The 15797-nt window shown below is 44.0% G+C and overlaps 1 protein-coding gene across 1 annotated transcript in view; it reads right to left on the reverse strand.

The window, feature by feature from the left end:
- The window catches only part of LOC137537950 (mucin-2-like), a 343213-nt gene that overhangs the window by 128647 nt on the left and 198769 nt on the right, over positions 1 to 15797 (reverse strand). Inside the window, exons 38-41 of the mRNA XM_068259877.1 lie at positions 9918 to 10086; positions 6616 to 6761; positions 6156 to 6245; positions 2783 to 2966 (exon numbers count right to left, since the gene is read on the reverse strand). Of these exons, the coding sequence (XP_068115978.1) occupies positions 2783 to 2966; positions 6156 to 6245; positions 6616 to 6761; positions 9918 to 10086 (589 nt within the window). The remainder of the gene's footprint in view (positions 1 to 2782; positions 2967 to 6155; positions 6246 to 6615; positions 6762 to 9917; positions 10087 to 15797) is intronic.

The raw sequence follows: 15797 nt of genomic DNA on the forward strand, positions 1-15797 counted from the left end.
TCTGCTTCACTGACTCGCATATAAGCCGAGGGGGTAACTTTTCAGCACATTTTTTATGCTGAAAAAATTGGCTTATACGCGAGTATATACAGTAATTGTACTCGAGTATATACAGTAATTGTACACTGAAGCTTCTCCTAACCCAAGGCATTGCGCTGGGACAAGGATCTACTACACAGGCTCCCTGATAAGAAAATTGTATAAAAATCCCATGCGTTTGTGTTTTTTGTGCATATGCATTTTTAAAGCTGGTGCCAGCCTGAATTTGATGCAGCAACCAACTTATCAAAAATGTTTAACAATGGTAAAGGAGTAGCTAGGCGGTATTGTAGCATTATCTATTTATATTGCTGAGGGTACAATATGGTCAAAGTTAGTTTGGTTGCTCTTTAATGACACAGGAAGAAGGTGCCACTGATAGAGTGAAACAGGACGGAGCCCCAGCACACTAGACACTTGTTTCTGGAGAGAGGATAATTAACGCCACTGGGAGTTTACAGAAACTGTTTTGTCTACAAAGTCCACCTCTGGTATTCACACTTCAACTCCAGGAAATGGCGAAAGCCACCAAATAATTGGTGGAAAGAGTAAATACCCATTTTCACCACTTCTCAGGAATAATAATTCTATGGCGAGGAGCCTGCAAATAGCCAAGAGAGCATCATATGGCGCTGAGTGTGGGGATTCTCCTATTCATAGCGGAGGTCTTCCTATCAATGGACAGTAAAGATAAATGATTGGAATGTTGCTAATTACAACTGACCTTATATAGTAAGAATGAACACTCCCAGATAATTCAGTTACAGCTAACCTGAAGCAATAACAAACTTATGAGATAATGAATTGGATGTGTAGTACAGCTAAGAAATAGAACATTAGTAGCAAAGAAAAGAGTCTCATACTATTTCCAGAACAGGAAGAGTTAAAAGAAAGTCAGTTGTCTATGCAAAAGAGCTTCTCTGGGCTATTCCACCCACTGGGTCGAATACAATCCTGTTTTCTAAAGCACTTAAAAAGCAAAACTACTAGAGACAGCTTGAGATGAGGTTTCACTGTAGGGTCATTATTTCTGCTTTGTTTTATAGCTTAAAAGAGAGAGTGTAGTTTATAAACTACAAATATTACAGAATGATGCAATGTTTTTAAAAAAAAAAGGTACATAAAATAGGTATATAACTGAAAAGAAAAATATAAGACTCTTCTTTGCTACTACCATGTTTCCACAGAACTTAGATACTGTCTTAAATTAATTTTATCCCCAAAAGATGTGCTAGGGCATATTTTCGGGGAGGGCTTATAATTTTGAGGGGTGACGCCATGTGCTCTCAGCAGTCAGATGTGCCCTCAGATGTCCCCACAAAATAGCGATCTGTTTCCAAAATTTTAGTTTCACACTTTATTATATTCACAAAAAATTATTTTTCTTCTTCAAAAAGGTAGAAAAATTCTTTGTAAAGCAGCAAAAGAATTTGTGGTACAGACATATAAAAAGCAATACAAAAAGCAGATCATAGACACTGTGTGCTTTGTTTGATGAAAAAAGGTAATTTTAGTTCAGGCGACGACACTAGTCCGTTTCGGGTTATTGACCCTTCGTCAGGCCTTTACAAAGCATAGAGAATTATCTTAACCAGATAATATGTACAGTCATAAAAGACCAAAATGAATTTGATTAGTAAAGAGGTATCTATTCCAACACGGCACCTGACTGATGGCTGACATAGGGAAACTCAGCTGCAAACACAGTGTCAGCCTCCAGCCCAGTATAGTCCTTCCCTCCCTCCCTCTGCCGAGTGGCGAGCGGAACATTACAGCAGAAGAAGCTCACCCACTTTTGATGTGCCAGCGCTAATACCTCTCCTCAGCAGCGCCTAGCTTCATCCTTGTGGACAACAGCGGTTCTTGTCATGTGACGCAGTGGTATGTCCGTGTGAGACATGACAAGAGCCGCTGTTGTCAAGGAGAGGAAGCCGGGTGCTGCTGAGGAGAGATGTTAACGCTGGCACGCCGGAAGCTGGTGAGTTTCTTCTGCTGTACAGTTAATGCTCCTCTCGCCACTCTGCAGCGGAAGGGAGGGGGGCAGCAAGGGGTTACATTGGGTGGTCAGTGAGCTGCCCACCTCACAGTAAGCCAGGGCTTATTTGGGGGGGGGGGAGGGCTTATATTTCAAGCAAATCTAAACTAGGGCTTATTTTCTGGGAGATCCTATTTTCAGGTAATGTTCTATTCATTATCCGTACTACACATACAATTCTTTATATCATAAGTTTTATTTCCACTTCATGTTTGCTTTAAACTACAAATCTCTGTGTACCCTAGCATTAGGCTAGAAAATCTGGGCTCTTAGACATTCCGGGGCCCCTGGAGAGAATTCAGCAGTGGAGCGACTCACCTGTCTGGCCGGTACTCCTCCATGAGTCTGCATGCTCCCCGCCTTCATCCTCGCTGGCCACGTCTTCTCATTGACCCGGCGGTATGTCAAGTGAGTTACATGTGCCATGTCACTGAGAAAAGGCGCCAGCCTGAGGGGTCTGATAGCTGGCTTTGGGGCCCCGTGCAGGGCAGAAACATAAAGGGCCAAATGCCACTTACAGGGTAATAGGGGTTAGGAGGACCGCATGTCATTGTTGCCCAGGGCCCCATTGATCCGAGAACCGACCCCGTTCACCGATCACCAGTGCTCTTGCTAAATTCTGCTGATTTGCCAGATAAGCCTGCCATTTTGTCCCCAGTATTACATAGTGTGTAGTGCATGAAGACAGGGCAAGATACACTTACTCACCGCACAGTCCCATTGACGACAGCTTACTGGTGGAGTTGGACTCAATTATCATGAGACCAGTACTGTGAAACCATTGAATCTTAACGTTCGAAGGAGTGTCGATTAAATACATATTTCCTGTATCCAGAATTCTATATCCATATTTTCTGACCATTGGCCAGGCAATCCTTGAATTCACCATCACCTGCAAGAAAGAGGCTGTGCTGAATGACACATCACATTTACCAAAATCCGTTACATCACCATCTTCATTTCATAATACAGTTATTATACATATGTCACTATCTTCATTACATAATACAGTTATAATACATTTATATAATAATAGTACAGTTATTATACATATGTTTTGTGCGAAGCAGGAGCATGCGCACCATCTCTCTGGACGTCGCTCTTGCCATACGCATGCGCACCATCCCGTTGGACACACGCCATCCCCTCACATGCCCGGGCCACCCCACAGCATGACCACCATTAAAACAGCCTCATGGCCAATCACAGCCAGGTGGGGCTGCAGTCGGGCATGTGTAGGGCAGAGGGAGACAGTTATGCAGCCAATCAGAGCCTGGTGAGACATAAGGGGGTGTGCATGGGATGGAAGGACATACATAAACAAATTGGCCAACTTTGAAATGATTACTATAGATTAAAATCAATTTTCTTCACAGTGCATTTTTTTACTTTTTTACCTTTCATAATAAATATGTGAGGACCATAAATGTGACTTATTTACTTGGAAAGGGACAGATGTCTGGAGGTCAACTTTTTAAAATGGGGCCTCCAGAACCTACGTAATTCCCCCCATACTGTTAATCCCAACTCTTTCTGGACACAGGATGTGGTGATGACCAGTCCTATAGCCTTACCATTAGAACAACAATGTACTGCAGGGGAAGGAGGGGATTTGTGGGAGGGACTACCCCCAAATCTCTTTAACCCTTTCATTTTGCCGAGAACGTTCTAATGTTATGGACTACATGAGCTGGTATTGCTAGGGGGGCAAAGTCCCATACCTTGGGGGCTCCAAATGCCCCAAAGAATATCAGAAACAGCGGGCATGATGTTTTAACATTTTCCCTGAGAAATATATTCCCTCATAAACACTGCAGCAATTGATAGAAGCATAGTGATGACCACTAGTTAGAGGTTGTCAATGAGATGCTAATAATTTTGAAGTTGAAGCAAATTATATGTTAAATTTATGCAAACATATGTACCTCATGCCCCCTTATACCTCTTGTGTCTCCCTGTGTCCTCCTCTGTCCCCTTTGTGTCCTCCTGTGTCCCCCAATGTGTCCGTCTCTGTCCTTCGTGTGTCCTCCTCTTCTATGCCCCTTTGTGTCCCCATTGGGGTTCACATTGGCAGGCTCTCACAAGTCAGGAACTTCTTGCATTTGGACTATAATGCTGGGTACACACCATGCGTTTTCAGGGCCGGATTTAGGCCAAGACCAAATAGGCCATGGCCTAGGGCACCACAGGAACAAGGGCACCAAAGTACCAGGCTAAACTGGTGCAGCATTTGCAAGCTTGCAAATGCTGCAATGTAGGGACATCAGGCGAGTGCCTGAACACGGCACTCTGCTGCCAGCTGCCTGTGCAGCAGCCACCTTGCTCTCTGTGCACGTTTGCATTGTGGACTTGGGCAGCATTGGAGACGAAAAGTAAGAGGAAGCTTCTACACTGGAGACATGTGGAAAAATGAGTGACTCTGATGGCTGCTGCAGTGTGAAGGCGAGCTCACTACCTATACTGAAAGCAGGGGGTGGGAAAAGGAGGGATTAAGGGAGTCATCTGGCTACCTATACTGGAGGGAAAGGGGGAGGGGTCATCTGGCTACCTATACTGGGGGGATCATCAGGCTATCTATACTAGAGGGAAGGAAGGGAGGGGTCATCTGGCTACCTATACTGGAGGGAAAGGGGGAGGGGTCATCTGGCTACCTATACTGGGGGGATCATCAGGCTATCTATACTAGAGGGAAGGAAGGGAGGGGTCATCTGGCTACCTATACTGGAGGGAAGGGGGGAAGGGATCATCTCGCTACCTGTACTTAAGGGGGGCGGTCTGGTGACAGTGGTCTTGGGCGGTAAAGAGCACAAATCCGGCCCTGTGCGTTTTCCCGCTCGATCCGCAGGTCGATCGGGATTGATTCGACTATTTCCGAAGTGCTCGATTCGGGCTTCGATCGTTCCTGCCGTCGATTTTGCATACTTAACATGCAAATCGATGGCAGGAATGATCGAAGCCTGAATCGAGCACGTCGGAAATAGTCAAATCAATCCCAATCGACCCGCGGATCGAGCGGGAAAACACATGGTGTGTACCCAGCATAAGACGCAGTGACTTAAATTCCACATTTTTGTGGGAGAAAAAATGAGTCCAAAATAGTCCAAAAAATACAGTATTCAACTTATCAGTCACTGCATTTGACAGGTTCAGTTCTAAGCTGCATACCTTGGCAGTAAATTAACATATAATTTGCATCAACTGGAAAAAGTTTTCATTTCATTGACTGGTAAGGATTTCCTTTGCATTGTCATGAACTGTTAATCACTAGTTTTTGGCGACTGTGTGCTCGTCCTATCTCTCCTGGTCCCTCTGTTGGCAGCTATGGATGGCTGGAGGAATGCCCACCAAGTTGTAGACTCCTGGCTTTGTGTAAAGCCCCCAACATAGTCTGTACCCTGATTGAAAATGCTGCTGTAGGACATAGTTACAAGGTTATTTGGGTAAAAAAAATGACATACGTACATCAAGTTCAACCAGAAAATAAGGTACAGAGCTAGCCTGCGCCCTAACATATTCCTGATGATCAAGAGGAACGCGAAAAAACCATAAAAGTCATGGTCCAATTAGCCTCAAAAGGAAAAAAAATCGTTCCCCACTCCACATGGCAATCAGATAAACTCCCTGGATCAACACCACCAGGAATTACCTAGTAATTATAGCCATGTATGTCGTATCCAACGCACAGAAAGCATCTAAACCCCCTTAAACACACATATAGACTACTTCCTGTGGCAATACATTCCACTTTTACTGTAATAAACATTTCCTAAATAAATGGCTAAAAATGTTGAAGGTCCATTCCTCGAGGTCACAAAAACGCAGCTGCAACCCGCAGACAGTTACAGAAACGTCACTGCAAAAGCGTTGCTACATAAGTAGAAGCAGGATTTACTCTTGAAAAGCACCTGCTTTTGGTACAACTTGCTAAATTCCCCACCTGTTCTGTGTATAAAACCCAGCAGGCACAGGCGACCTCTGTTGATAAAAAGAAGCCTGATTCCATAAGAGAGATGATAATCAGCAGAAACAAAAACTAAGACATCTAAAGAAAAGCATTTTTTTGATTGCGTTAGACACTTACCTTCCTGCTGAGGCGATCAATGATGATCTGATGTGATAGATAAGTTAATTCCAGCATGGATAAGCACAGGGTGATGTCACTCACATTTCCCTGCATGAAAACCAACGTAATAGAATTTAAAATTACAGAGATAGCGCTACACCACAGCCCTAATCCAATGAATGTTGATATCTAGACCAATATCACATAAAGAGTTGGAGCAGCTCCTTCCAAATACAAAACGATTCTATCACTAGAAGGTAGCGTCTACACAACTAAAGGAAGGTCCATGCAGTCGGTATACAGCAATGCAAAAGTCCGATTCAATGCAGTGGGAACAATTCACAATGTAGGATTGGCAGGTCTGCTGAGATGGACCTCATCAATACATGGATCACCACCACCACACCGCAATAGAATTTGTCATGAGAAAGAGAGGAACACAAGATACAGTTATTTTATGATTCATTTATTGTCTTACCAGTACTGTATGGTGACACCTCGACACCTGCACTGTTATGGACTCATCCTCGGTCAAGGTTACAATATATGAAGCTTCTTTGTATAGAGCTAAATATTGCCCATCAAATGTGGCAAAACTGAGGTCTGAGAAGAGGGAGCAGCGACCTGAAAAGGAGTAAAGCGGATATTTAACTTCTATATCAAGATATACATACACATTTCCATAATGAGAAGATGAAGGGGCCAATCAGAAGCTGTGGTATGCTTCATATATTCCTTATTAGCGATGACTGTAATCTGCTAATTATGCTTACATGACATTTTGCGTAAATGTTCACAATTACGGCCATAAGTAATTACGATTTGGACATTTAATTGATTTTGTATAGAGCATTCATCATTTTGCATCATTTCTTGCCCATTTAAGTGGTTAGTAGCAAAGCCCCTGTACATGCTATCATCACCAAAGTTGCTTAAAGGGGCACTACAGCGAAAAACTAAAATTTAAACTATGTGCAAACATATACAAATAAGAAGTACGTGTTCTCCAGAGTAAAATGAGCCATAAATTACTTTTCTCCTATGTTGCTGTCACTTACAGTAGGTTGTCTGACAGATCTGACAAAAGTGACAGGCTTTGGACTAGTCCATCTCTTTATAGGGGCTTCTCAGGGATATATTTATTTTTAAAAGCGCATAGTGAAAGGCAGTTGCTCTGTCCAACTGCCAAAAAACTGTGTAGGGAGCAGGGAAGCTGGCCAGCATCATTGTTTAAATCCTTTTAGGGAATATCTTTATAAATATCTTTATAGAGAATAAAAGCAATGCTGAGAATCCCCTATGAAGAGATGGACTAGTCCAAAACCTGTCGATTCTGTCTATTACCTACTGTAAGTGACAGCAACATAGGAGAAAAGTAATTTATGGCTCATTTTACTCTGGAAGAAACATACTTCCTATTTGTATATGTTTGCACATATTTTAAATTTTACAATTGTTCGCTGTAGTGCCCCTTTAATTTTAGGAAAATAGTGGGAACAAGTCAAAAAAAGAATTGTAGTGTTTGATAAAAATAGATTTTTAAAAATGCAAATGCAAAATGTTTTTTAAACTCAGAAAAATGAGTTTGGTGGTGACGGCATGTATGGGGACATTGCTATTAACCATATAAATCAGCACAAAATTATGCGAAAATGAAGCGGCATTGCAAACTTACGGTTCCTGATTACGTAACAAAATGAATTACGATTTTGCCAGAAATTTCGCATTACGATTTTACATTGCAATTGCAAATTACAATGCAAAATTATGATTATGCAAAATTTGTGCTCATCGCTATTCCTTATTTCACTACCAAGAAAAAAAGGTGATGGGAAAATGGCTTGCCATCAAAGTACATGCAACCAGCAGAAGTAAACAACATTATTTTAGTCTTCAATCGAAAAAAAAAAGGCAAGAAAAATGTATCTCCATAGACGCGAAAGACAGTGAATTATAGCTCTATATAAAACATAACAGTAGTAGCAACAGATGGCTGAACAAGCTGCTATTTTGGATATGGCAGCACATCCATTTTCATGCCATAAAGTGTTAAAAGATTTGCTTTTACTCCTTGTGCTAGTTGCATCTACTTTGATAGCACCTGAAACATCCCCAGTGGTGTTCCGTGGATAGCAGCCATTGCACAGGAGCTTGTTTTTGTAAGAGGGCTATCCTTTTATATATATCGCTATAGGGAAGACTACATGCAGAAAACACTACAAAACAGTTGTCATAGTAGTAGGTATTTGGAACACTGGATACTGCCATACACCACAAGTCAGCACCATTTAAGTCACCTAACAAGTGGACAGGGCCAGGGAGAATTCACTTACTTTTGCTTCAGGGCGCGTTTCATGTAATTTTGATGCTTCCTCCTTCCAACACTGGAAGGAGGAAGTATCTGACTCATGTGAAACGCATCGGGTAGTGCAAGTAAGTGGACTTTCCATGATCCTGTCCGCTTGTTCAGTACTGAGATGGCGCTGAAGTATGATGCTCAGCACTATCAAGTGTTCTGAATTCAATATGCAGAATTTGAACACCACCAACCACTACTAGTGGTATGCACAACATCTGCACTACAACACATCCTAGGCACAGACTAATATGGAGTTACAATCATTGTTTCTCCAAAGACCCCCGTAACACTAATGCACACAGCATCATTCATTCACTACATACATTTTACTTGGGTCTCATAGTACATTGCCTTGTCCATACTGCGTCTTCTTTACAGAATATTCCCTGGTACCGGCTCTAAAAAGGTCAATTTTATTGTGCCTGATCAAACATCCTCTGCTTATACATACCGTATATACACACGTATAAGCTGAGGTACCCATTTTTCCCTCCGAAACCAAGGAAAAGTAATTGAAGCGGGTATAAGCCTCCTCCACAGTAGACAGATGTGACCCCAGTACAAGTCAGCCCCACTCCCCATAGCCAGATGTGCCCCAAGGATGATACAGATGGCATCATAGATATGAGACAAAGCGATTGTCACACAAGAAGAATCATTGCATCGCCCACATGTTGCTTGCACGCTCCACTCCACAAGCCAGGGGACACAGGTAGTCTTGAGCAGCATACTTTGCACACCATGTTGCAGGGGATTGGGGTATGGACACAGCAGGGAGCCAGCTGGTAAGAGCAAGATCACTAGTGCACAATCCTTGCTCAATCCTTACTCTCCTTTGCCAGTAACAAACACTGCTCCACCATCTGTTCTGCTCCACTGACTCGCATATAAGCCGAGGGGATTCACTTTTCAGCACATTTTTGTGCTGAAAAATTAGGCTTATATGTGAGTATATAAGGTATATTAATAATATTTTGCCTCTTGGAATCTTCCCACTTCCAAAACTAAAAGCAAGCCATATGTAAAGTTTATTTTCAATGCCAAACTCCACACAGGTGAGCAGTCCCCCACCTCATGGAATGTCCTCCAACACATTCTCACATGGGGCATATCTACTGGGCTTCTCAGAACATTCCTAAGTTTAATATATGGACAGGTCCTCTGCTCTGTGCTTCAATTCTTTCACTACTGTGCATCACAGAACACTTCCTGGTCTAATCTATAGGTTGTTTTTCTGCCATGTGCCTCATCGATACAATCCTACACCCGGTATTGGTTATCCAAGGAAAATGTTCTTATCCAGTTATATCTACACTTTAGAAAAGTGTATTCCCTCATAGAACATTTACGGTTCCAGCCCTGTCTAAACTGTATATTTTGTATGGCTCATGAAACAGTCCTACCCATGTACTGATACTCACATGCGCACTCCCACTTGGGACAACATCGGTCTCCATTTATCCGCACTGCAAATCCAAGGAGGCCGCAGCTGGGCTGAGTCACGTTATATGGACAATGCTGGGACTTATTGACCTGGATTAGCTGTCCGTCCACACAAATGTGTTTGATACACTCATTTTCTGTGTATGGCTGCAAGAGAACACAAAATCTTTAGTTGTGGTTCCACAGGGTCATCTCAGCCTCTGTGGTCTGGAACTTTGTCAATTACTAATGCATGTAGAACATAAAGCAGGCATGTAATATGCAGCTAACAACAAGTTATGAGGGCTGGAAGCTGTGCAGGAAAGGAAGTAAGGGGTGAAGCTTTGGAAGAGGTAAGAGGAGCAGCAAAGTGGGTAATGTAACAGGGATACAGAGGCACCAGACGCAGTGTTGCCAACCGCCCGTAAATTTACGGGCAGCCCGTAATTTTAGATACAAATTGAGCTGCCCGTGAATTCCGTAAGGAATTCAGCAGCGTCCGTAAAAGGGCGGCCGATTGGCCGCCCACTCTGTTGCAGGACAGCAGCGCAGTGGAGGAAGAGCTGTGGGCAGCGGTGGAGAAGGGGGGCAATCTCCCCCCCTTCTCTCACCTTTGTGCTCTCCCTCCCTCGCTGACTGTCCCCCTCCTAAGTGACTGGCAGTGGCGCTTGGCAGCGGGCAGGACTTACCTTCCGTCTCGCTCCTGCGCCGGAAGTTCTGCTGCTCTGGTCTGGACCAGACCAGAGTAGCGGCAAATCATCCCGCGCCGGCGACGAGAGAAGACGCAGGTAAGTTCCGCTCGCTGCCGCCTGCCACTCGTCACTTAGTTCAGGAGGGGATAGCGAGCTGCTCCCCTCCTGCTTTGGAGCCGGGTCACCTGGCTACCCATCGGCATTGGGCACATATACATCTGGCTACATCTACTGGGCACATATAACCTCTGGCTACATCTACTGGGCACATATACCCCCTGGCTACATCTACTGGGCACATATACTGTACATCTGGCTACATCTACTGGGCACATATACATCTGGCTACATCTACTGGGCACATATACATCTGGCTACATCTACTGGGCACATATACATCTGGCTACATCTACTGGGCACATATACATCTGGCTACATCTACTGGGCACATATACATCTGGCTACATCTACTGGGCACATATAACCCTGGCTACATCTACTGGGCACATATAACCCTGGCTACATCTACTGGGCACATATAACCCTGGCTACATCTACTGGGCACATATACCTCTGGCTACATCTACTGGGCACATATACCTCTGGCTACATCTACTGGGCACATATAACCCTGGCTACATCTACTGGGCACATATAACCCTGGATACATCTACTGGGCACATATACCCCCTGGCTACATCTGCTGGGCACATATACCCCCTGGCTACATCTACTGGGCACATATACCCCCTGGCTACATCTACTGGGCACATATACCTCTGGCTACATCTACTGGGCACATATAACCCTAGCTACATCTACTGGGCACATATAACCCTGGCTACATCTACTGGGCACATATAACCCTGGCTACATCTACTGGGCACATATAACCCTGGCTACATCTACTGGGCACATATACCTCTGGCTACATCTACTGGGCACATATACCTCTGGCTACATCTACTGGGCACATATACCTCTGGCTACATCTACTGGGCACATATAACCCTGGCTACATCTACTGGGCACATATAACCCTGGATACATCTACTGGGCACATATACCCCCTGGCTACATCTACTGGGCACATATACCCCCTGGCTACATCTACTGGGCACATATATCCCCTGGCTACATCTACTGGGCACATATACCTCTGGCTACATCTACTGGGCACATATAACCCTGGATACATCTACTGGGCACATATACCTCTGGCTACATCTACTGGGCACATATACCTCTGGCTACATCTACTGGGCACATATACCTCTGGCTACATCTACTGGGCACATATAACCCTGGCTACATCTACTGGGCATATATAACCCTGGCTACATCTACTGGGCACATATAACCCTGGCTACATCTACTGGGCATATATAACCCTGGCTACATCTACTGGGCACATATAACCCTGGCTACATCTACTGGGCACATATAACCCTGGCTACATCTACTGGGCACATATACCTCTGGCTACATCTACTGGGCACATATAACCCTGCCTACATATACTGGGGACATATACCTCTGGTTACATATACTGGGCACATATATCTGCTGGCTACATATACTGAGGACGCTGGCTGTTTGCCATTATGTGCATTTACTGGTGAAAAGCTGTCTCTTATGTGCATTTACTGGTGAAAAGCTGTTTCTTATTATGTGCATTTACTGGTGAAATGCTGTCTCTTATTATGTGCATTTACTGGTGCAAAGCTGTCTCTTATTATGTGCATTTACTGGTGAAAAGCTGTCTCTTATGTGCATTTACTGGTGAAAAGCTGTCTCTTATTATGTGCATTTACTAGTGAAATTCTGTCTCTTATTATGTGCATTTACTGGTGCAAAGCTGTCTCTTATTATGTGCATTTACTGGTGCAAAGCTGTCTCTTATGTGCATTTACTGGTGAAAAGCTGTCTCTTATGTGCATTTACTGGTGAAAAGCTGTCTCTTATGTTCATTTACTGGTTAAAAGCTGTCTCTCATTACGTGCATTTACTGGTGAAAAGCTGTCTCTCATTACGTGCATTTACTGGTGAAAAGCTGTCTCTCATTACGTGCATTCACTGGTGAAAAGCTGTCTGTCATTACGTGCATTTACTGGTGAAAGGCGGTCTCTTATGTGCATTTACTGGTGAAAAGCTGTCTGTCATTACGTGCATTTACTGGTGAAAGGCTGTCTCTTATGTGCATTTACTGGTGAAACGCTGTCTCTCATTATGTGCATTTACTTGCCATGCCCACTTTAGTTGCCGCAAATTTCCTCGAACATGTTGCCCCCTACCCATTTGACTGCCCCCTCATATGTGCCAGTCTAGAACCGGCCCTGTACCCCTGCCTACATATACTGGGCACATATACCCCTGGCTACCTGTTCTGGGGACATCTCTCCCCTTGGCTACCTGTTCTGGGGACATCTATACCCCTGGCCACCTATTCTGGAGACACCTATAGACCTGGGGCTACCTATTTTTGGGGAACCACTGCTGTCAGATTAAATGTATTTTGGGGAACTGCTGCCAGACTATGTGTATGTTGGGGGAATCGCTGCTGCCAGATTACATCTATTTTTTGGGAACCACTGCCATATTATCTGTATTTTGGAAGAACCTCTGCCAAATTACGTGGATTTTTGGTGAAATGCTGTAAGATTACATGTATTTTGGGGGAAGGGGGGGAAACACTATGGCAGAGCTCAAACTTCCCTGGCAGACCTTTCACAGCAATATAAAAATCATGTATATTTGGCCCCACCCATGACCACACCCACATTCTGTTGCGTGGCCACGCCCATTTTTCGGCGCGCCGCGCTACGCAGGGTGTTTTGTCAGTAAAAAAAATCTTTTGTCAGTAAATTTTTAGGTATTTGTCAGTAAAAAATAACGTGAAAGGTTGGCAACACTGACCAGACGAATAAAAATGTCTAAAAAGTTTAAAATTTGTGGAGTCAGTGGTGAACCCACCCCCTCCAAACAGACACAAGACATGCCAACAAAGTCCAGCAGAACAAATTTAGGTGTAGTAGGTGTAGAGGCTCTTCGCCCAGCTACAGACCTGCACTGTACCTATCCTACCTATTGCCTGATGGGGCAGGGTCATACCTGCGAATCACATTGCATTTCCCCCTGGAGTATGTAAATAAATTTGTTCTGCTGGACTTTGCTGCCATGTCTTGTGTCTGTTTGGAGGAGGTAAGTCCACCACTGCCTCCTCTGTATCCCTGTTACATTGTTCTAAGTCCACCATTTGTGGAGGGGTGTCATCCCTGATCTACGGAGAGCGACTTCTTAATCCTGAGGGGGTCAGGTCTAATCTCCCCACCTGCTATTATAGCGGTTGGCTTTGCGGTAACCCTGCTTTGTGAGTATATTTGTATTTACCCTACCAACTTCATCTAATATTACCAGTACATACTACACTATATTTGGCTCTTGGTGTGCCTATCTTTGTTTCCTAGGAAAGTGGGTAAAGTAAAGGGCTGTAGAGAAGGCAAGGTCGGGTTTAATCTTTTTGTCCCCCTAAGCCAAGTAAGTGGTGACTTCCCTTTCCTGTGCCGTAGTCCCCCTTCCATTCCATGTGCAGCCCCCTCTTCCATGTGTATTATCCGTGTCCTTTGAACATCCTTTTCATGTGTTGCTTCCCACTTTCACACTTTTTTTTTCATATGTAGTAACCCCTCCTTAATGAGCAGGTGCCCCTTTGCCTGCAGCCGCCCAAGTACTGGGCCTTTGCGGCCTTCCCAGAAATCCGTCCCTGAAAGAAGGTAAGGACAGAAAGGAAATGGTAAGATAAAATAGGATAGGAAGCTTTGGAGGTTGAAAGAAAGTAAAGACAGTGATTAAAGAAAGGATCTATACAGGAAGGTAAGGAAAGAAACATCAAGATAGAAATCTGTGGAGACAATCAATGCAAAAAAGGGAAGTAATGAGCTGTAGAGCAGGGGTGTCAAACTCATATACAAAGTGGGACGAAATTAAACACTGGAACCTAGTCGCGGGCCAACCTCAATGTCTACTGGCCACCTCCCTCCCTTATAAAGTTCCCTGGTGTCTAATGGCGCCCCCTCCAACCCCTATACAGTTCATCTCTGTCTAGTGGTCCTCCTCTCTCCCCTATACAGTCCCCTGGTGTCTAGTGGCCCCCACCCTCCCCTATACAGTTCCCTAGTGTTTAGTGCTTTCCCAACCTCCCCCATATGGTTTAGCTGGTGTTATGGGGCTTCACCACCAATTTAGCTTCCCTGATGGTCTATAGTGGACCAAACATAATGCAAAGTGGGGGAACCAATTGGGGGCTACATTTAATGGCTCTGAGGGCCGGAGTTTGACATGTATGCTGTAGAGGAATAGATGGAAAGGAATACTAAGGCAGGAAGCTATTATGATGCATGCAAGTAAAGAAGAGAAGTGAGTATGGTAAAGCATTAGAAAAAGAAGGGACACCGAGAGGCCAATATAGTGTAGTAAGTTGGGTGTTGGGTAAATGGAAAAGTATATGATAGATGTACTCAAAAGTCAGGGTTACCAATTAGGCAACCACTGTGTAGGCAGGTGAGGAGATTAGACCTGTCCTCACTCAGGATTAAGATATCGCTCTCTGTAGATTAGGAGAAGAAAGGGAATTCAACCCCTCCACCAGGGGTGGATGCTGATATTGTAAGGAGAACAGGGGCGCCAACAGAATAAAATATATCTAAAAACTTTAAAATTCCTCGGGAGGCGGAGGTGGACTGATCTCCCCGTAAAAACAAATTTATTTATATACTCCAACATACAGTGCAACGCATTTCGCGGGTATATTCCCGCTTCTTCAGGCAATAACGAACAGGAGTACCTGGTGCAGTCTTAAGGTCACGATAAGCGCCTCTGTTGACAGGTAAACGTAGATAAGTAAATAGTAAAATAAGAAGTTTTAGAAGAAAGCATTTTACGGAAAGGAATTATCAATAGTGGGTAAGGTAAGGAGCTGTAGATGAGGTTAAGGAGAGGAAGGAAATAGAAGGGTAGCAAGCTCTGAAGGAAATGAAAGTGAGTAGGTGAGTAACATAGGAAGCTGTTGGAAGAATGGAAAGAAGAGAGGAAGTAAACAGCAGTGTAGGGAGCTCTGGAGAAGGGAAGGAGAGAAGGGAAATTACCGTAGTAAGGTAATGAGCTATACTGGGAGGATAGGAATAGTAG

This window comes from Hyperolius riggenbachi, chromosome 11, assembly GCF_040937935.1.
Source record: "Hyperolius riggenbachi isolate aHypRig1 chromosome 11, aHypRig1.pri, whole genome shotgun sequence".
NCBI lineage: Eukaryota > Metazoa > Chordata > Amphibia > Anura > Hyperoliidae > Hyperolius > Hyperolius riggenbachi.